General features: G+C 44.1%; 1 protein-coding gene across 1 annotated transcript in view; it reads left to right on the top strand.

Annotated features, from left to right (window-relative positions):
* The window catches only part of LOC139578021 (dual specificity mitogen-activated protein kinase kinase 1-like), a 34,747-nt gene extending 18,906 nt beyond the window's left edge, over window positions 1-15,841 (top strand). Inside the window, exons 5-9 of the mRNA XM_071405157.1 lie at window positions 1,978-2,188; window positions 10,286-10,350; window positions 10,736-10,794; window positions 12,378-12,423; window positions 15,271-15,841. Of these exons, the coding sequence (XP_071261258.1) occupies window positions 1,978-2,188; window positions 10,286-10,350; window positions 10,736-10,794; window positions 12,378-12,423; window positions 15,271-15,384 (495 nt within the window). The 3' untranslated portion in view covers window positions 15,385-15,841. The remainder of the gene's footprint in view (window positions 1-1,977; window positions 2,189-10,285; window positions 10,351-10,735; window positions 10,795-12,377; window positions 12,424-15,270) is intronic.
* The last annotated feature ends 7,426 nt before the right edge of the window (window positions 15,842-23,267 follow it).

Below are 23,267 nucleotides of genomic sequence, written 5' to 3'. Positions count from 1 at the left end.
GTTACCCCACTCTTCCACCAAGGCACCTGCAAGTTCCCGAACATTTCTGGGGGGAATGGCCCTAGCCCTCACCCTCCGATCCAACAGGTCCCAGACGTGCTCAATGGGATTGAGATCCGGGCTCTTCGCTGGCCATGGCAGAACACTGACATTCCTGTCTTGCAGGAAATCACGCACAGAACGAACAGTATGGCTGGTGGCAGTATGGCTGGAGGGTCATGTCAGGATGAGCCTGCAGGAAGGGTACCACATGAGGGAGGAGGATGTCTTCCCTTTAACGCACAGCATTGAGATTGCCTGCAATGACAACAAGCTCAGTCCGATGATGCTGTGACACACCGCCCCAGACCATGACGGACCCTCCACCTCCAAATCAATCCGGCTCCAGAGTACAGGCCTCGGTGTAACGCTCATTCCTTCGACGATAGACGTGAATCCGACCATCACCCCTGGTGAGACAAAACCACGACTGGTCAGTGAAGAGCACTTTTTGCCAGTCCTGTCTGGTCCAGCGACGGTGGGTTTGTGCCCATAGGCAACGTTGTTGCCGGTGATGTCTGGTGAGGACCTGCCTTACAACAGGCCTACAAGCCCTCAGTCCAGCCTCTCTCAGCCTACTGCGGACAGTCTGAGCACTGATGGAGGGATTGTTGTTGTTGCCATTCTGTACCTGTCCTGCAGGTGTGATGTTCAGATGTACCGATCCTGTGCAGGTGTTGTTACACGTGGTCTGCCACTGCAAGGACGATCAGCTGTCCGTCCTGTCTACCTGTCTCCCTGTCTTAGGCGTCTCACAGTACGGACATTGCAATTTATTGTCTTGGCCACATTTGCAGTCCTCATGCCTCCTTGCAGCATGCCTAAGGCACGTTCACGCAGATGAGCAGGGACCCTGGGCATCTTTCTTTTGGTGTTTTTCAGAGTCAGTAGAAAGGCCTTTTAGTGTCCTAAGTTTTCATAACTGTGACCTTAATTGCCTACCGTCTGTAAGCTGTTAGTGTCTTAACGACCGTTCCACAGGTGCATGTTCATTAATTGTTTATGGTTCATTGAACAAGCTTGGGAAACAGTGTTTAAACCCTTTACAATGAAGATCTGTGAAGTTATTTCAATTTTTACGAATTATCTTTGAAAGACAGGGTCCTGAAAAAGGGACGTTTCTTTTTTTGCTGAGTTTATATAATGCAAGAACTATAAATAGCTACAGATAGCTACCATAGTACACAAGAACTACAAATAGCTTCAGATAGCTACCATAGTACACAAGAACTACAAATAACTACAGATAGCTACCATAGTACACAAGAACTACAAATAACTACAGATAGCTACCATAGTACACAAGAACTACAAATAACTACAGATAGCTACCATAGTACACAAGAACTACAAACATCTACAGATAGCTACCATAGTACACAAGAACTACAAATATCTACAGATAGCTACCATAGTACACAAGAACTACAAACAACTACAGATAGCTACCATAGTACACAAGAACTACAAATAGCTACGCAAAATGGCGATCCTGCGTAGTTGGGTGCAGGGATGCCATTTTACGTTTATGTTTTTGCGTTTCGTACTAGGTACAGAATGAATTATGCTTTAGGAGGACTGGTATAGTCCTGGGGACTCCGTGGGGTAACATTTATGGTTTTTGCCCTAGCACTACATACCTGATTCAAATAATCAACTCATCATCAAACTTTCATTTCATTATTATTATTGGAATCAGCTGTATATTGCTAGGACCAAAACAGGAAACAGGAAACACTGACTGTTGGCAGTTTAGTTTTAGATCTGAAAGAGTTAGACTTTTATTTCTTCTCTGTTTACTGTCTAGAATATAATGATGTATTTGTTGCTTGAAAAGCATTCAGGCAGTGTATCACTTTGCACTATTTTGGCTCTTATCAGTCATCATGCCCCTCCATCTCTCTCCCCCCCCCCCATCTCCCTCTCCTACCCCCCCAGCCGGAGCGTCTCCAGGGAACTCACTACTCTGTCCAGTCTGATATCTGGAGTATGGGTCTCTCTCTGGTTGAGATGGCTGTCGGACGCTTTCCCATCCCTCCCCCCGACTCCTGCGAACTGGAAATGATCTTTGGGTTCCCGGTGGAGGGGGACGCCTGTTCTAGTGACACCACCTCTCCCAAGCCCAGACCCCCCGGACGGCCAGGCAGCTGTGAGTGTCTGGGCTCTGGTCAAAAGTACTGCACTATATAGGGAATAGGGTTCTACAGGGCTCTGGTCTAAAGTAGTGCACTATATAGGGAATAGGGTGCCATAGGATACTAAGTACTTTAATAATTTTTTTCATTGACAAGATTAGCAAACTTAGGGATGACATGCCAGCAACACACCCTGACATTCAAGTATATCGGACCAAATTATGAATGAAATGTGTAATGATAACTTGGCTATATACACGGGATATCAGTACCAAGTCGATGTGCAGGGGTACGAGATAATTGAGGTAGATATGTACATATGGGGAGGGGTAAAGTAACTAGGCAACATGATAGATAATAAACAGTAACAGCAGTATACTGTAGGTAGGGGTAAAGTAACTAGGCAACAGGATAGATAATAAACAATAACAGCAGTATACTGTAGGTAGGGGTGAAGTAACTAGGCAACAGGATAGATAATAAACAATAACAGCAGTATACTCTAGGTAGGGGTAAAGGATAGATAATAGACAGTAACAGCAGTATACTCTAGGTAGGGGTGAAGTAACTAGGCAACAGGATAGATAATAAACAATAACAGCAGTATACTCTAGGTAGGGGTAAAGGATAGATAATAGACAGTAACAGCAGTATACTCTAGGTAGGGGTGAAGTAACTAGGCAACAGGATAGATAATAAACAATAACAGCAGTATACTGTAGGTAGGGGTAAAGTAACTAGGCAACAGGATAGATAATAAACAGTAACAGCAGTATACTGTAGGTAGGGGTAAAGTAACTAGGCAACAGGATAGATAATAAACAATAACAGCAGTATACTGTAGGTAGGGGTAAAGTAACTAGGCAACAGGATAGATAATAAACAATAACAGCAGTATACTGTAGGTAGGGGTGAAGTAACTAGGCAACAGGATAGATAATAAACAATAACAGCAGTATACTGTAGGTAGGGGTAAAGTAACTAGGCAACAGGATAGATAATAAACAATAACAGCAGCGTATGTGATGAGTCAATAGAGTTAGTGCAACAACAAAAAGGGAGGGGGGGGGGGGGCAATGTATATAATTAAATAGTTAACCAAATAGCTACCCAGACTAACTATTTAGCGGTGTTATGGCTTGGGAGCTGTTCAGGGTCCTGTTGGTACCGCTTGCTGTGCGGTAGCAGAGAGAACAGCCTGTGACTTGGGTGGCTGGAGTCTTTTACAATTTTTTATGGCATTCCTCTGACACCACCTGGTATAGAGGTCCTGGATGGCAAGGAGCTTGGCCCCAATGACATACTGGGCTGTACACACTACCTTCTGTAGCGCCTTGCGGTCAGATGCCAAGCAGTTGCCATACCAAGCGGTGATGCAGCCAGTCAGGATGCTCTCGATGGTGCAGCTGTAGAACTTTTTGAGGATCTGAGGGCCCATGGCAAATCTTTTCAGCCTCCTGAGGGGGAAGAGGTGTTGTCGTGCCCTCTTCATGACTGTGTTGGTGTGTTTGGACCATGATAGTTCCTTAGTGATGTGGACACCGAGCAACTTGAAGCTCTCGAACCTGCTTTGTGGATGGGGGCATGCTCGGGCTTTCCGTTTCCACGATCCCTATAGGCTGTCTCATCGTCGTCAGTGATCAGGCCTACCACCATCGTGTCGTCAGCAAACTTAATGATGGTGTTAGTGTCGTGCGTGGCCACGCAGTCATGGGTGAACGTTGAGGGTCAGCATGGCGGATGTGTTGTTGCCTACCCTCACCACCTGGGTGTGGCCCGTCAGGAAGTCCCAGGGTCCTTAGCTTAGTGATGAGCTTGAAGGGTAATATGGTGTTGAACGCTGAGCTGTAGTCAATTAACAACTTTTTAACATAGGTGTTCCTCTTGTCCAGGTGGGAAAGGGCAATGTGAAGTGCGATTGAGATTGCGTCATCAGTGGATCTGATGGGGCGGTATGAGAATTGGGTCCATGGTGTCTGGGATGATAATGGTGTTGATGTGAGCAACGACCAGCCTTTCAAAGCATTTCATGGTTACCGATGTGAGTACTACAGGACGATAATAATTTAGACAGGTTACTTTGGCGTTCTTACGCACACAGGACTATGGCGGTCTGCTTGAAACATGTAGGTATTACAGACTGGGTCAGAGAGAGATTGAAAATGTCAGTGAAGTACTCATCCTGGTAATCCGTATGCGGCCTCGTGAATGTTAACCTGTTTATAGGTCTTACTCACATTGGCTACGGAGAGCGTGATCACACAGTCGTCCGGAACAGCTGGTGCTCTCATTCATTGTTCAGTGTTGCTTGCCTCCAGCGAGCATAGAAGGCATTTAGCTTGTCTGGTATGCTCGCAGCTTGGTTTACCTTTGTAGACCGTGATAGTTTGCAAGCCCTGCCAGATAGATCCGACAAGCATCAGAACTGATGTAGTACGATTCAATCTTATTCCCGTATTGACGCTTTTCTTGTTTGTTGGCTCGTCGGCGGCTGGGATTTCTCTTAAGCTTCCGGGTTAGAGTCCCGCTCATTGCTAGCTACCATGACAAAGACCAAAGCCGGCGGGAGTACTGACTCTGTAGCCACTCCTATCTGTCATATATTTAATCTGAGCCTAGAGGAAAGTCTTTGTCCTCAGGCCTGGAGGGAAGCCAAAGTAATGTCACTATCCAAGAGTGGTAAAGGAGCCTACTGGTTCTAACAGCAGACCTATCAGCTGCCAGCTCTTAGCAAACTGTTGGAAAGAATTGTGTTTGACCAAATACAATGCTATTTCTCTGTAAACAAATTAACAACAGACTTTCAGCATGCTTATAGAGAAGGGCACTGAACATGTACTGCACTGGACACAAATGACTGATGATTGGTTGAAAGAAATTGATAATAAGAAGATTGTGGGAGCTGTCCTGTTAGATTTCAGTGCAGCCTTTGATATTATTGACCATGACCTGTTGTTGAGAACATATGTGTTATGGCTTTTCAACCTCTGCCATATCGTGGATTCAGAGCTCTCTATCTAATAGAACTCAGAGGGTTTTCTTTAATGGAAGCTTCTTTAATGTCAAACATGTAAATTGTGGTGTACCGCAGGGCAGCTCTCTAGGCCCTCTACTCTTTTCTATTTTTACCAATGACCTGCCACTGGCATTAAACAAAGCATGTGTGTCCATGTATGCTGACGATTCAACCATATAGCCATCAGCAACCACAGATAATGAAGTCACTGAAACCCTTAACAAAGAGTTGCAGTCTGTTTTGGAATGGGTGGCCAGTAATAAACGGGTCCTGAACATCTCTAAAACTAAGAGCATTGTATTTGGTACAAATCATTCCCTAAGTTCTAGACCTCAGCTGAATCTGGTAATGAACGGTGTGGCTGTTGAACAAGTTGAGGAGACTAAATTACTTGGCGTTACCTTAGATTGTAAACTGTCATGGTCAAAACATATAGATTCAATGGTTGTAAAGATGGGGAGAGCTCTGTCAGTAATAAAGAGATGCTCTGCTTTTTGACACCACACTCCACAAAGCAAGTTCTGCAGGCTCTAGTTTAGTTTAATCTTGATTATTGTCCAGTCGTGTGGTCCAGTGCTGCAAGGAAAGACCTAGTTAAGCTGCAGCTGGTCCAGAACAGAGCGGCATGTCTAGCTCTTCATTGTAATCAGAGGGCTGATATTAATACTATGCATGTCAGTCTCTCTTGGCTAAGAGTTGAGGAGAGACTGACTGCATCACTTCTTCTTTTTATAAGAAACTTTAATGTGTTGAAAATCCCAAATTGTTTGCATAGTCAACTTAGACACAGCTCTGTCACACGCACTTACCCCACCAGACATGCCACCAGGGGTCTTTTCACAGTTCCCAAATCCAGAACAAATTCAAGAAAACGTACAGTATTATATAGAGCCGTTATTGCATGAAACTCCGTTCCATCTCATATTGCTCAAATAAACAGCAAACCTGGTTTGCTGTTTAAAACCGCAACACCTCGCGTCACAACGCCTCTCCTCTATTTGACCTATTAGACAGTTTATGTGTATGTATTGATATGTAGGCTACGTGTGCCTTTTAAAAATGTATGTAGTTCTGTCCTTGAGCTGTTCTTGTCTATTGATGTTCTGTATTATGTCATTCTGTATTATGTTTCATGTTTTGTGTGGACCCCCAGGAAGAGTAGCTGCTTATTTTGCTACAGCTAATAGGGATCCATAATAAACCCCAGGAAGAGTAGCTGCTTCTTTTGCAACAGCTAACGGGGATCCATAATAAACCCCAGGAAGAGTAGCTGCTTCTTTTGCAACAGCTAACGGGGATCCATAATAAACCCAGGAAGAGTAGCTGCTTCTTTTGCAACAGCTAACGGGGATCCATAATAAACCCCAGGAAGAGTAGCTGCTTCTTTTGCAACAGCTAATGGGGATCCATAATAAACCCCAGGAAGAGTAGCTGCTTCTTTTGCAACAGCTAACGGGGATCCATAATAAACCCCAGGAAGAGTAGCTGCTTCTTTTGCAACAGCTAACGGGGATCCATAATAAACCCCAGGAAGAGTAGCTGCTTCTTTTGCAACAGCTAACGGGGATCCATAATAAACCCCAGGAAGAGTAGCTGCTTATTTTGCTACAGCTAATAGGGATCCATAATAAACCCCAGGAAGAGTAGCTGCTTCTTTTGCAACAGCTAAAGGGGATCCTAATAAACCCCAGGAAGAGTAGCTGCTTCTTTTGCAACAGCTAACGGGGATCCATAATAAACCCCAGGAAGAGAAGCTGCTTCTTTTGCAACAGCTAACGGGGATCCATAATAAACCCCAGGAAGAGTAGCTGCTTCTTTTGCAACAGCTAACGGGGATCCTCATAAAATACCAAATATGATTCATGGAAAGTAGATTAAGGGCTAAATTGCTAAAATCCTGGACTATCCCTTTAACATTAGAGCTTGGATACCAGCTGTTTTTAACCAAGAGACACACCCCTCCCTTTAACATTAGAGCTTGGATACCAGCTGTTTTTAACCAAGAGACACACCCCTCCCTTTAACATTAGAGCTTGGACACCAGCTGTTTTTAACCAAGAGACACACCCCTCCCTTTAACATTAGAGCTTGGACACCAGCTGTTTTTAACCAAGAGACACACCCCTCCCTTTAACATTAGAGCTTGGACACCAGCTGTTTTTAACCAAGAGACACACCCCTCCCTTTAACATTAGAGCTTGGACACCAGCTGTTTTTAACCAAGAGACACACCCCTCCCCCTCTCAGCTCACCTGAGGCTGCCGTCCGATCTCGACAATGCATGGGCTCCCGAGTGCAAGAGGTATCACTACAGTCCCTGGTTCGATTCCAGGCTGTATCACATCCGGCCGTGATTGGGAGTGCCACAGGGCGGTGCACAATTGGCCCAGCGTCGTCTGGGTTTGACCGGATTAGGCCGTCATTGTAAATAAGAATTTGTTTCTTAACTGACTTGCCTAGTTAAAATGAAGGTTAAATAAAAAATACAAATGGAAAAGCCAGCGAGGTTTATATTATCCATGTCCTCGTTTAGCCACTACTCTGTGAAAAGATATTACAGTTCTTCAGTTGTGGAACGGAGCTCGTCCGATTTCTTCTCTCTATTTGATTGTATGTTCGCCAAACAAAACAGGAAGGCAATGGTGATCTAGCTGCTCGCAGACGTAGTCCAATCATGATGCCACCTCGCTTGCCCCGCCCTTTACCCTCCGCTTCCTCTTTCGAGATCTTGGGATCGGGGCCCGGGGTAAGCATAAGATCCAGAGCTGCCGACTCATTGAAAGTTTAAATCTTCATCCAAATCGAGGTTAGAGATCGTTGTTCTGATGTCCAGATGCTTTTTTTTTTCCAGTCATAGCAAATTATGGCAGAAACATTATGTACAAAAATTGTTAAGATCAACAACAATAACAAAAAACACAAACATAAAATACAAAATAGCACTAGTGAGGAGTCTGTATGATAGCAGCTGTCCACTACAGTGGCATCTCATCTTGTCTGGGTCAGGAGTCTGTAAGATGGCAGCTATCCACTACAGTGGCATCTCATCTTGTCTGGGTCAGGAGTCTGTAAGATGGAAGAGAAGCAGGCTTGATATAGATAATTGCTGAATGTAAAAACAGGACTACAGCATAGTACAATTAACACACAGGGAAAGTTGATGAGAGAAAGTGCGTTTGTGTAATCACTTTTGGCCGGTTATGATAACATTGTTGCACTGATGCATTGAAAATGCACTGCTCAAAAAAAATAAAGGGAACACTAAAATAACACACCTAGATCTGACAGAAGTGTGATTGACTTGGAGTTACATTGTGTGGTTTAAGTGTTCCCTTTATTTTTTTTGAGCAGTGTAGTTACACAGGACAGACCGAGAGATGAGCACAGTGAAAATTAAGACCCAAAGGAATTGACAACCATCAGAGAAATGATAATCACTTGAGCAACGAGGCAATGCCGTGCTGTAAAAGATGTGCAGGCTAAACAGCGTTTGTTATTGAACTGCTACATTTAAAACATACGTTTCTATATTATTTTTCATTACATGTACATTGAAGTATTATTTGCAGGGAAGTAAAGAGGAAGTCCAATCCGTCACAGGACAGTTTTATCTCCGTCTCTTCATTCAAAGACTCAATCATGGACACTCTTACTGACAGTTGTGGCTGCTTCGCGTGATGTATTGTTGTCTCTACCTTCTTGCCCTTTGTGCTGTTGTCTGTGCCCAATAATGTTTGTACCATGTTTTGTGCTGCTACCATGTTGGGCTGCTGTCATGTTGTCATGCTGTGTTGCTACCATGTTGTCATGCTGTGTTGCTACCATGTTGGGCTGCTGTCATGTTGTCATGCTGTGTTACTACCATGCTGTGTTGTCATGTGTTGATGCCATGCTATGTTGTTGTCTCAGGTCTCTCTTTATGTAGTGTTGTGTTGTCTCTCTTGTTGTGATGTTGGTTTTGTCCTATATTTTTATTTTATTTTTATGTATTTTATTTTTAATCCCCCGTCCCCGCAGGAGGCCTTTTGCCTTTTGGTAGGCCGTCATTGTAAATAATAATTTGTTCTTAACTGACTTACCTAGTTAAATAAAGGTTAAATAAAAATTGAATAAAAATCACTTTCGTTGTTAGACTGTACCCATAGCATTTTTTTTTAAATGAGGTGGATTGTAATTGTTGTTATGTTAAATTTGTGTAGTTCAGTCCTTGTGCTGTTCTTGTCTATTGATGTTCTGTATCATGTTTCATGTTTTGTGTGGACCTCAGGAAGAGTAGCTGCTGCTTCAACAACAGCTAATGGAGGATCCTAATAAAATATTAAATAGCATAATGCTTATATATATACAATCCTCTCAGATCTCTGGGCCCATATTCACCAAAACCTTTCAGAGTAAGAAGTGCTGATATAGGATACCTGTTTCCTTTTGATCATAATGAATACAATTACATAAACAAGGAGGACCTGATCCTAGATCAGCACTCTGAGACACTTTGTGGCTACTGGACCCAGATCTCAGGTCTGTGTGACAGAGAGCACTCATTCATCTCCTGTGTGTTATTACAGGTTATACTGATTACAACATGAGGAGCCTGGCCAACTTAGCAGGCTTATTGAGAGTTAACCCTCAGCCTGTGGGCCAGACAACAGACCTGACTTATTGAGAGTTAACCCTCAGCCTGTGGGCCAGACAACAGACCTGACTTATTGAGAGTTAACCCTCAGCCTGTGGGCCAGACAGCAGACCTGACTTATTGAGAGTTAACCCTCAGCCTGTGGGCCAGACAGCAGACCTGACTTATTGAGAGTTAACCCTCAGCCTGTGGGCCAGACAGCAGACCTGACTTATTGAGAGTTAACCCTCAGCCTATGGGCCAGACAGCAGACCTGACTTATTGAGAGTTAACCCTCAGCCTGTGGGCCAGACAGCAGACCTGACTTATTGAGAGTTAACCCTCAGCCTGTGGGCCAGACAGCAGACCTGACTTATTGAGAGTTAACCCTCTGTCCTGTTTGTCTTCCCTCAGCCTACGGGCCAGACAGCAGACCTGACTTATTGAGAGTTAACCCTCTGTCCTGTTTCTGTCTTCCCTCAGCCTGTGGGCCAGACAGCAGACCTTCTATGGCTATCTTTGAACTGCTGGACTATATAGTTAATGAGGTGAGTAAAGACTGTTACAATCAGGTTTGGGGTCCATTTGAGTTTAAGGCAGTCAATTCAGAAAGTAATTTGAATATAAAAAATTGAAATCTACAATAAAATGTTTTTTAAATTGCTTCTACTTTTCAGTTGATTCAAAAGTCATAAATCCTGGTTACAGTATTATAGACCATCTCTGCTGTAAGGTATTGGTAACCCTGCCTGCATTCCCATGTTGATTGGGATGGTGGTATACTGAACTGTTAATGCATTACACGAATGACTGCCTGCCTGCCTTCCCCGGAAAGCCTGCATGTCCTGCGTGTAATTTCATCACGGCTCAATCGTTTATATATCCTCTCCTTCCTCTATGATGTGATTGGACCATCTTGTTGATGATTTTCAGCCTCCTCCTAAGCTGCCTGGTATTTTCGGCGCTGAATTTCAAGACTTTGTGAATAAATGGTAAGTATTAAAACAAAAGCGGCTACTTAAAGTTGTTAATTAAAACACACTGGACCTGTTTGTTGTTGCAGCTCGGGAAGGCAATGAATCCCACTTCAGTTTCAGACATCAGCTTTCAACATTGACAACGCTGCCACCTAGTGGTACGTGTGTGTAGTAGCAATGGCACGGAGTCGGTGCTTTGAGTACACCCACAGACTATCCAGTATATTCGCCAGATACTCTAGTGGCAGCTCTAACAATGAACAGAAATGTCTTCGAAAATGGAAGGCAGTCGGGAAGAAGGACTATTCTAGACAATCAGAGGGCATATTCGCGTGTTAACAACAGGCACAACTTTCATATAAAAATTGTTTTTTTTCTCAACGTTGCCGGGATGTCACGTGTCTTAATCATTACGAAACTTCTATTGGTCCAATAAGCTACACGTGGTATACCAGAGAGGAAGAGAGGATAAACTGGACTCAAAATCTGCCTTCTCCAGCAGGTTGCGTTTTGTATGTTTTTCTTCACTCACCAAAAGCGAGGAGTTTTTGTAAGGAGGTCAATAAAGGAGTGTCGAATTTGGTTAAGAAACAAATGTAATGGCTTATTTGGTGTATATAGCTCATTTGATCAAATATACTGTAATGAAACAGCAGGGAGCAGGTCTCGAACCCTCGACCTTTTAGCCCGAGGTTCGGTGCGCTATCGACTGTGTCGCAAAAGCATGCTCGTGCGGCAGAGTCGATTTCCGCGGTTATAAACCCAGGCATGTTACAATACGTTTCATAATGCATAGGTTGTTACGAGTCTACTGATATAAGCAGGACACGTGACATCCCGGCAACTTAGATTTTTTTTAAACTATGGCAGCATTCAAAAACACTTCAAAGACAAACCCTCTCCCCTCAGCCCTCAAATGAAGTGGACACTTCTGATGACGTTTCATGACGTCTGACGAGCCCTTGCAGGGCGAGGGAGGAAAAAGTGATTTTTAAATGAACTGTTTGGATTCTTTACATACGATAGAAATAAGCTGAAACATTTTTATGTAATTAATTTCATTTTTCTTTTGGCCAAATTTCATATCTACAAATGTAAATTTACAAACAAAAAAACACATTTTCTTACCCTTACAAAAATAAATTGAACTGTATTTTAAGACAGTTAAATACTCTACTAACAAAAAAGCTGTTAGAATTGTAAGTGTATGTATGTCCCTTAAAGGTCCTTGTGTAATTGTAATGTGATATTGTACCCCCTAGCCCCGCCCCCAGCCCAGCCCCCTATACCCCCTAGCTCGATTGTCCATTGTATATAATATATATATACTTGTGTTCCCTCGTGTACTTTATGTATTGATTTGTTGTTAAAAAATAATAATAAAATGTTAAAAAAAATCCTATTTACAATGACGGCCAAACCTGGACGACGCTGGGCCAATTGTGGGCCGCACTATGGGACTCCCAATCACGGCCAGTGATTGTGATACAGCCTGGATTCGAACCAGGTTGTCTGTAGTACTGAGAGCTTCTGCTAAATGGAATGTATTATTATTATTATTAGTATTATATAACGTACATACTTTTATTTGTTGACAGTTTGGTCAAGAACCCAACAGACAGGGCAGACCTGAAGCAGTTGATGGTGGGTGGATTTATTTTGTTCCTCTCTACTGAAAAACAACAGATTCTATACTGTGGTATTATGTATGTATAAAGGGTTAGGGTTATGTATAAATGGTTATGTATAAAGGACTAGGGTTATGTATAAAGGGTTAGGGTTATATATTTAGGGTTAGGGTTATGTATAAAGGGTTATGTATAAAGGGTTATGTATAAAGGGCTAGGGTTATGTATAAAGGGTTATGTATAAAGGGTTATGTATAAAGGGCTAGGGTTATGTATAAAGGGTTATGTATAAAGGGTTATGTATAAAGGGCTAGGGTTATGTATAAAGGGTTAGGGTTATGTATAAAGGGCTAGGGTTATGTATAAAGGGCTAGGGTTATGGTTATGTATAAAGGGTTATGGTTATGTATAAAGGGTTATGTATTTAGGGTTAGGGTTATGTATAAAGGGCTAGGGTTATGTATAAAGGGTTAGGGTTATGTATAAAGGGTTATGTATAAAGGGCTAGGGTTATGTATAAAGGGCTAGGGTTATGTATAAAGGGTTAGGGTTATGTATAAAGGGTTATGTATAAAGGGCTAGGGTTATGTATAAAGGGTTATGTATAAAGGGCTAGGGTTATGTATAAAGGGTTATGTATAAAAGGTTATGGTTATGTATAAAGGGTTAGGGTTATGTATAAAGGACTAGGGTTATGTATAAGGGTTAGGGTTATGTATAAAGGACTAGGGTTATGTATAAGGGTTAGGGTTATGTATAAAGGGTTATGTATAAAGGGCTAGGGTTATGTATAAAGGGTTATGTATAAAGGGCTAGGGTTATGTATAAAGGGCTAGGTTTATGTATAAAGGGTTATGTATAAAGGGCTAGGGTTATGTATAAAGGGTTATGTATAAAAGGCTAGGGTTATGTATAAAGGGTTATGTATAAAGGGCTAGGGTTATGTATAAAGGGCTAGGGTTATGTATTTAGAGTTAGGGTAATGTATAAAGGGCTAGGGTTGTGTATAAAGGGCTAGGGTTATGTATAAAGGGTTATGGTTATGTATTTAGGGTTAGGGTTATGTATTTAGGGTTAGGGTTATGTATAAGGGCTAGGGTTATGTATTTAGGGTTAGGGTTATGTATTTAGGGTTAGGGTTATGTATTTAGGGTTAGGGTTATGTATAAAAGGTTAGGGTTATGTATAAAGGGTTATGTATAAAAGGCTAGGGTTATGTATAAAGGGCTAGGGTTATGTATTTAGAGTTAGGGTAATGTATAAAGGGCTAGGGTTGTGTATAAAGGGCTAGGGTTATGTATAAAGGGTTATGGTTATGTATTTAGGGTTAGGGTTATGTATTTAGGGTTAGGGTTATGTATAAGGGCTAGGGTTATGTATAAAGGGTTAGGGTTATGTATTTAGGGTTAGGGTTATGTATTTAGGGTTAGGGTTATGTATTTAGGGTTAGGGTTATGTATAAAAGGTTAGGGTTATGTATAAAGGGTTATGTATAAAGGGCTAGGGTTGTGTATAAAGGGTTAGGGTTATGTATTTAGGGTTAGGGTTATGTATAAAAGGTTAGGGTTATGTATAAAGGGTTATGTATAAAAGGCTAGGGTTATGTATAAAAGGCTAGGGTTATGTATAAAGGGTGACCATGTGTTCTTTCTGCTTGTATTTTGTGTAATTTACAGCTCATCTGTAAAATAGACCTTGGTGTCAGTATGACTTCCTGGTTAAATAAAGACCCGTTGGTGTCAGTAGGACTTCCTGGTTAAATAAAGACCCGTTGGTGTCAGTAGAACTTCCTGGTTAAATAAAGACCCGTTGGTGTCAGTAGAACTTCCTGGTTAAATAAAGACCCGTTGGTGTCAGTAGGACTTCCTGGTTAAATAAAGACCTTGGTGTCAGTAGGACTTCCTGGTTAAATAAAGACCCGTTGGTGTCAGTAGGACTTCCTGGTTAAATAAAGACCCGTTGGTGTCAGTAGAACTTCCTGGTTAAATAAAGACCCGTTGGTGTCAGTAGGACTTCCTGGTTAAATAAAGACCTTGGTGTCAGTAGGACTTCCTGGTTAAATAAAGACCCGTTGGTGTCAGTAGGACTTCCTGGTTAAATAAAGACCTTGGTGTCAGTATGACTTCCTGGTTAAATAAAGACCTTTGTGTCAGTATGACTTCCTGGTTAAATAAAGACCCGTTGGTGTCAGTAGGACTTCCTGGTTAAATAAAGACCCGTTGGTGTCAGTAGGACTTCCTGGTTAAATAAAGACCCGTTGGTGTCAGTAGGACTTCCTGGTTAAATAAAGACCCGTTGGTGTCAGTAGGACTTCCTGGTTAAATAAAGACCTTGGTGTCAGTAGGACTTCCTGGTTAAATAAAGACCCGTTGGTGTCAGTAGGACTTCCTGGTTAAATAAAGACCCGTTGGTGTCAGTAGGACTTCCTGGTTAAATAAAGACCTTGGTGTCAGTATGACTTCCTGGTTAAATAAAGACCTGTTGGTGTCAGTAGGACTTTCTGGTTAAATAAAGACCCGTTGGTGTCAGTAGGACTTCCTGGTTAAATAAAGACCTTTGTGTCAGTATGACTTCCTGGTTAAATAAAGACCTTTGTGTCAGTATGAATTCCTGGTTAAATAAAGACCCGTTGGTGTCAGTAGGACTTCCTGGTTAAATAAAGACCCGTTGGTGTCAGTAGAACTTCCTGGTTAATGTAAATCCAGGCAAGCAGAGGCCATGTTATTGTAATCAGACAGCTTCTCTTCATCCGTGTATAGTAGAGGTCTACCATTTCTAAAGGACATTTGTTTTGAGAGCTGTTTTGGTAAGATTTCAGTCAGGGTGATATTAACCATGTCTCTCTTGACTGACGTATCTCCAGGTTCATCAATTCATCAAACAGTCGGAGGCAGAGGAGGTGGACTTCGCAGGCTGGCTGTGTAGCACCATCGGACTCAACCAGCCAGTCACCCCAACACACAGTGTGGGCATGTGATGGCCCTTCTATACACCTTAGGTTATGTCCCAAATGATTTCTCCTTCCGACCAAAAGTGTGCACTTGTTCACTTGCCTTCAATGATTTGAAAGTGGTGGAAACTCCCATGAGCTCATGCTTCCACCAATCCAATTATTTGGGGAAGCAGCGAACAAGTACACACTTAAGGAGATATTGGGACACACACCTGCTTAGCCAAACACTCATAGCCTGTATTCAAACAGAATTGCTTTGTTTCATCGGGGTGGTATTTAATAAGGACAACATGTAGGTCTGTTGTTTTAATAAGGGACAATATGTAGGTCTGCTGTTTTAATAGAGGACAATATGTAGGTCTGCTGTTTTAATAAGGGACAATATGTAGGTCTGCTGTTTTAATAAGGGACAATATGTAGGTCTGCTGTTTTAATAAAAGACAATATGTAGGTCTGCTGTTTTAATAAAGGACAATATGTAGGTCTGCTGTTTTAATAGAGGACAATATGTAGGTCTGCTGTTTTAATAGAGGACAATATGTAGGTCTGCTGTTTTAATAAAGGACAATATGTAGGTCTGCTGTTTTAATAGAGGACAATATGTAGGTCTGTTGTTTTAATAAGGACAATATGTAGGTCTGCTGTTTTAATAAAGGACAATATGTAGGTCTGCTGTTTTAATAAAGGACAATATGTAGGTCTGTTGTTTTAATAGAGGACAATATGTAGGTCTGTTGTTTTAATAGAGGACAATATGTAGGTCTGCTGTTTTAATAGAGGACAATATGTAGGTCTGTTTTAATAGAGGACAATATGTAGGTCTGCTGTTTTAATAAAGGACAATATGTAGGTCTGCTGTTTTAATAAAGGACAATATGTAGGTCTGCTGTTTTAATAGAGGACAATATGTAGGTCTGTTGTTTTAATAAGGACAATATGTAGGTCTGCTGTTTTAATAAAGGACAATATGTAGGTCTGCTGTTTTAATAAAGGACAATATGTAGGTCTGTTGTTTTAATAGAGGACAATATGTAGGTCTGTTGTTTTAATAGAGGACAATATGTAGGTCTGCTGTTTTAATAGAGGACAATATGTAGGTCTGTTTTAATAGAGGACAATATGTAGGTCTGCTGTTTTAATAAAGGACAATATGTAGGTCTGCTGTTTTAATAAAAGACAATATGTAGGTCTGTTGTTTTAATAGAGGACAATATGTAGGTCTGCTGTTTTAATAAAGGACAATATGTAGGTCTGCTGTTTTAATAGAGGACAATATGTAGGTCTGCTGTTTTAATAAAAGACAATATGTAGGTCTGCTGTTTTAATAAAAGACAATATGTAGGTCTGCTGTTTTAATAAAGGACAATATGTAGGTCTGTTGTTTTAATAAGGGACAATATGTAGGTCTGCTGTTTTAATAAAAGACAATATGTAGGTCTGCTGTTTTAATAAAAGACAATATGTAGGTCTGCTGTTTTAATAAAAGACAATATGTAGGTCTGCTGTTTTAATAAAGGACAATATGTAGGTCTGCTGTTTTAATAAAGGACAATATGTAGGTCTGCTGTTTTAATAAAGGACAATATGTAGGTCTGCTGTTTTAATAAAAGACAATATGTAGGTCTGCTGTTTTAATAAAAGACAATATGTAGGTCTGCTGTTTTAATAAAGGACAATATGTAGGTCTGCTGTTTTAATAGAGGACAATATGTAGGTCTGCTGTTTTAATAGAGGACAATATGTAGGTCTGTTGTTTTAATAAAAGACAATATGTAGGTCTGCTGTTTTAATAGAGGACAATATGTAGGTCTGCTGTTTTAATAGAGGACAATATGTAGGTCTGCTGTTTTAATAGAGGACAATATGTAGGTCTGCTGTTTTAATAGAGGACAATATGTAGGTCTGCTGTTTTAATAGAGGACAATATGTAGGTCTGCTGTTTTAATAGAGGACAATATGTAGGCTTGGGAGTCTGTCACCTTCCCCACTGCCTCTAAATAGGGTTCTCCTCTGACTATAAAGGCCTGCCACCTAGGGACACAACACTGGATTTACAGGTACTGTAACTCCTACCTGCCAGACCATACAGGTACAGTAACTCCTACCTGCCAGACCATACAGGCACAGTAACTCCTACCTGCTAGACCATACAGGTACAGTAACTCCTACCTGCCAGACCATACAGGTACAGTAACTCCTACCTGCCAGACCATACAGGCACAGTAACTCCTACCTGCCAGACCATACAGGTACAGTAACTCCTACCTGCCAGACCATACAGGTACAGTAACTCCTACCTGCCAGACCATACAGGTACAGTAACTCCTACCTGCCAGACCATACAGGTACAGTAACTCCTACCTGCCAGACCATACAGGTACAGTAACTCCTACCTGCCAGACCATACAGGTACAGTAACTCCTACCTGCCAGACCATACAGGTACAGTAACTCCTACCTGCCAGACCATACAGGCACAGTAACTCCTACCTGCCAGACCATACAGGCACAGTAACTCCTACCTGCCAGACCATACAGGCACAGTAACTCCTACCTGCCAGACCATACAGGTACAGTAACTCCTACCTGCCAGACCATACAGGTACAGTAACTCCTACCTGCCAGACCATACAGGTACAGTAACTCCTACCTGCCAGACCATACAGGTACAGTAACTCCTACCTGCCAGACCATACAGGCACAGTAACTCCTACCTGCCAGACCATACAGGCACAGTAACTCCTACCTGCCAGACCATACAGGTACAGTAACTCCTACCTGCCAGACCATACAGGTACAGTAACTCCTACCTGCCAGACCATACAGGCACAGTAACTCCTACCTGCCAGACCATACAGGTACAGTAACTCCTACCTGCCAGACCATACAGGTACAGTAACTCCTACCTGCCAGACCATACAGGTACAGTAACTCCTACCTGCCAGACCATACAGGCACAGTAACTCCTACCTGCCAGACCATACAGGTACAGTAACTCCTACCTGCCAGACCATACAGGTACAGTAACTCCTACCTGCCAGACCATACAGGTACAGTAACTCCTACCTGCCAGACCATACAGGTACAGTAACTCCTACCTGCCAGACCATACAGGCACAGTAACTCCTACCTGCCAGACCATACAGGTACAGTAACTCCTACCTGCCAGACCATACAGGTACAGTAACTCCTACCTGCCAGACCATACAGGTACAGTAACTCCTACCTGCCAGACCATACAGGTACAGTAACTCCTACCTGCCAGACCATACAGGCACAGTAACTCCTACCTGCCAGACCATACAGGCACAGTAACTCCTACCTGCCAGACCATACAGGCACAGTAACTCCTACCTGCCAGACCATACAGGTACAGTAACTCCTACCTGCCAGACCATACAGGTACAGTAACTCCTACCTGCCAGACCATACAGGCACAGTAACTCCTACCTGCCAGACCATACAGGTACAGTAACTCCTACCTGCCAGACCATACAGGTACAGTAACTCCTACATGCCAGACCATACAGGTACAGTAACTCCTACCTGCCAGACCATACAGGCACAGTAACTCCTACCTGCCAGACCATACAGGTACAGTAATTCCTACCTGCCAGACCATACAGGCACAGTAACTCCTACCTGCCAGACCATACAGGCACAGTAACTCCTACCTGCCAGACCATACAGGTACAGTAACTCCTACCTGCTAGACCATACAGGTACAGTAACTCCTACCTGCCAGACCATACAGGCACAGTAACTCCTACCTGCCAGACCATACAGGCACAGTAACTCCTACCTGCCAGACCATACAGGTACAGTAACTCCTACCTGCCAGACCATACGGGTACTGTAACTCCTACCTGCCAGACCATACGGGTACAGTAACTCCTACCTGCCAGACCATACAGGTACAGTAACTCCTACCTGCCAGACCATACAGGCACAGTAACTCCTACCTGCCAGACCATACAGGCACAGTAACTCCTACCTGCCAGACCATACAGGCACAGTAACTCCTACCTGCCAGACCATACAGGCACAGTAACTCCTACCTGCCAGACCATACAGGCACAGTAACTCCTACCTGCCAGACCATACAGGCACAGTAACTCCTACCTGCCAGACCATACAGGTACAGTAACTCCTACCTGCCAGACCATACAGGTACAGTAACTCCTACCCGCCAGACCATACAGGTACAGTAACTCCTACCTGCCAGACCAAACAGGCACAGTAACTCCTACCTGCCAGACCATACAGGTACAGTAACTCCTACCTGCCAGACCATACAGGCACAGTAACTCCTACCTGCCAGACCATACAGGTACAGTAACTCCCACCTGCCAGACCATACAGGTACAGTAACTCCCACCTGCCAGACCATACAGGCACAGTAACTCCTACCCTGCCAGACCATACAGGCACAGTAACTCCTACCTGCCAGACCATACAGGTACAGTAACTCCTACCTGCCAGACCATACAGGTACAGTAACTCCTACCTGCCAGACCATACAGGCACAGTAAATCCTACCTGCCAGACCATACAGGCACAGTAACTCCTACCTGCCAGACCATGCAGGCACAGTAACTCCTACCTGCCAGACCATACAGGTACAGTAACTCCTACCTGCCAGACCATACAGGTACAGTAACTCCTTCCTGCCAGACCATACAGGTACAGTAACTCCTACCTGCCAGACCATACAGGCACAGTAACTCCTACCTGCCAGACCATACAGGTACAGTAACTCCTACCTGCCAGACCATACAGGCACAGTAACTCCTACCTGCCAGACCATAAAGGTACAGTAACTCCCACCTGCCAGACCATACAGGTACAGTAACTCCCACCTGCCAGACCATACAGGCACAGTAACTCCTACCCGCCAGACCATACAGGTACAGTAACTCCTACCCGCCAGACCATACAGGCACAGTAACTCCTACCCGCCAGACCATACAGGCACAGTAACTCCTACCTGCCAGACCATACAGGTACAGTAACTCCTACCTGCCAGACCATACAGGTACAGTAACTCCTACCTGCCAGACCATACAGGCACAGTAACTCCTACCTGCCAGACCATACAGGCACAGTAACTCCTACCTGCCAGACCATACAGGTACAGTAACTCCTACCTGCCAGACCATACAGACACAGTAACTCCTACCTGCCAGACCATACAGGTACAGTAACTCCTACCTGCCAGACCATACAGGTACAGTAACTCCTACCTGCCAGACCATACAGGCACAGTAACTCCTACCTGCCAGACCATACAGGTACAGTAACTCCTACCTGCCAGACCATACAGGCACAGTAACTCCTACCTGCCAGACCATACAGGCACAGTAACTCCTACCTGCCAGACCATACAGGCACAGTAACTCCTACCTGCCAGACCATACAGGCACAGTAACTCCTACCTGCCAGACCATACAGGTACAGTAACTCCTACCTGCCAGACCATACAGGTACAGTAACTCCTACCTGCCAGACCATACAGGCACAGTAACTCCTACCTGCCAGACCATACAGGTACAGTAACTCCCACCTGCCAGACCATACAGGTACAGTAACTCCCACCTGCCAGACCATACAGGCACAGTAACTCCTACCTGCCAGACCATACAGGTACAGTAACTCCTACCCGCCAGACCATACAGGCACAGTAACTCCTACCCGCCAGACCATACAGGCACAGTAACTCCTACCCGCCAGACCATACAGGCACAGTAACTCCTACCTGCCAGACCATACAGGCACAGTAACTCCTACCTGCCAGACCATACAGGCACAGTAACTCCTACCTGCCAGACCATACAGGTACAGTAACTCCTACCTGCCAGACCATACAGGCACAGTAACTCCTACCTGCCAGACCATACAGGTACAGTAACTCCTACCTGCCAGACCATACAGGTACAGTAACTCCTACCTGCCAGACCATACAGGCACAGTAACTCCTACCTGCCAGACCATACAGGCACAGTAACTCCTACCTGCCAGACCATACAGGTACAGTAACTCCTACCTGCCAGACCATACAGGTACAGTAACTCCTACCTGCCAGACCATACAGGCACAGTAACTCCTACCTGCCAGACCATACAGGTACAGTAACTCCTACCTGCCAGACCATACAGGTACAGTAACTCCTACCTGCCAGACCATACAGGTACAGTAACTCCTACCTGCCAGACCATACAGGCACAGTAACTCCTACCTGCCAGACCATACAGGTACAGTAACTCCTACCTGCCAGACCATACAGGTACAGTAACTCCTACCTGCCAGACCATACAGGTACAGTAACTCCTACCTGCCAGACCATACAGGTACAGTAACTCCTACCTGCCAGACCATACAGGCACAGTAACTCCTACCTGCCAGACCATACAGGTACAGTAACTCCTACCTGCCAGACCATACAGGTACAGTAACTCCTACCTGCCAGACCATACAGGTACAGTAACTCCTACCTGCCAGACCATACAGGTACAGTAACTCCTACCTGCCAGACCATACAGGCACAGTAACTCCTACCTGCCAGACCATACAGGCACAGTAACTCCTACCTGCCAGACCATACAGGCACAGTAACTCCTACCTGCCAGACCATACAGGTACAGTAACTCCTACCTGCCAGACCATACAGGTACAGTAACTCCTACCTGCCAGACCATACAGGCACAGTAACTCCTACCTGCCAGACCATACAGGTACAGTAACTCCTACCTGCCAGACCATACAGGTACAGTAACTCCTACCTGCCAGACCATACAGGTACAGTAACTCCTACCTGCCAGACCATACAGGCACAGTAACTCCTACCTGCCAGACCATACAGGTACAGTAACTCCTACCTGCCAGACCATACAGGCACAGTAACTCCTACCTGCCAGACCATACAGGCACAGTAACTCCTACCTGCCAGACCATACAGGTACAGTAACTCCTACCTGCCAGACCATACAGGTACAGTAACTCCTACCTGCCAGACCATACAGGCACAGTAACTCCTACCTGCCAGACCATACAGGCACAGTAACTCCTACCTGCCAGACCATACAGGCACAGTAACTCCTACCTGCCAGACCATACAGGTACAGTAACTCCTACCTGCCAGACCATACAGGTACAGTAACTCCTTCCTGCCAGACCATACAGGTACAGTAACTCCTACCTGCCAGACCATACAGGCACAGTAACTCCTACCTGCCAGACCATACAGGTACAGTAACTCCTACCTGCCAGACCATACAGGCACAGTAACTCCTACCTGCCAGACCATAAAGGTACAGTAACTCCCACCTGCCAGACCATACAGGTACAGTAACTCCCACCTGCCAGACCATACAGGCACAGTAACTCCTACCCGCCAGACCATACAGGTACAGTAACTCCTACCCGCCAGACCATACAGGCACAGTAACTCCTACCCGCCAGACCATACAGGCACAGTAACTCCTACCTGCCAGACCATACAGGTACAGTAACTCCTACCTGCCAGACCATACAGGTACAGTAACTCCTACCTGCCAGACCATACAGGCACAGTAACTCCTACCTGCCAGACCATACAGGCACAGTAACTCCTACCTGCCAGACCATACAGGTACAGTAACTCCTACCTGCCAGACCATACAGACACAGTAACTCCTACCTGCCAGACCATACAGGTACAGTAACTCCTACCTGCCAGACCATACAGGTACAGTAACTCCTACCTGCCAGACCATACAGGCACAGTAACTCCTACCTGCCAGACCATACAGGTACAGTAACTCCTACCTGCCAGACCATACAGGCACAGTAACTCCTACCTGCCAGACCATACAGGCACAGTAACTCCTACCTGCCAGACCATACAGGCACAGTAACTCCTACCTGCCAGAC

The sequence above is a fragment of the Salvelinus alpinus genome, chromosome 6, assembly GCF_045679555.1.
Source record: "Salvelinus alpinus chromosome 6, SLU_Salpinus.1, whole genome shotgun sequence".
Lineage (NCBI taxonomy): Eukaryota > Metazoa > Chordata > Actinopteri > Salmoniformes > Salmonidae > Salvelinus > Salvelinus alpinus.
This window is presented reverse-complemented; position numbering and strand designations above follow the sequence as displayed.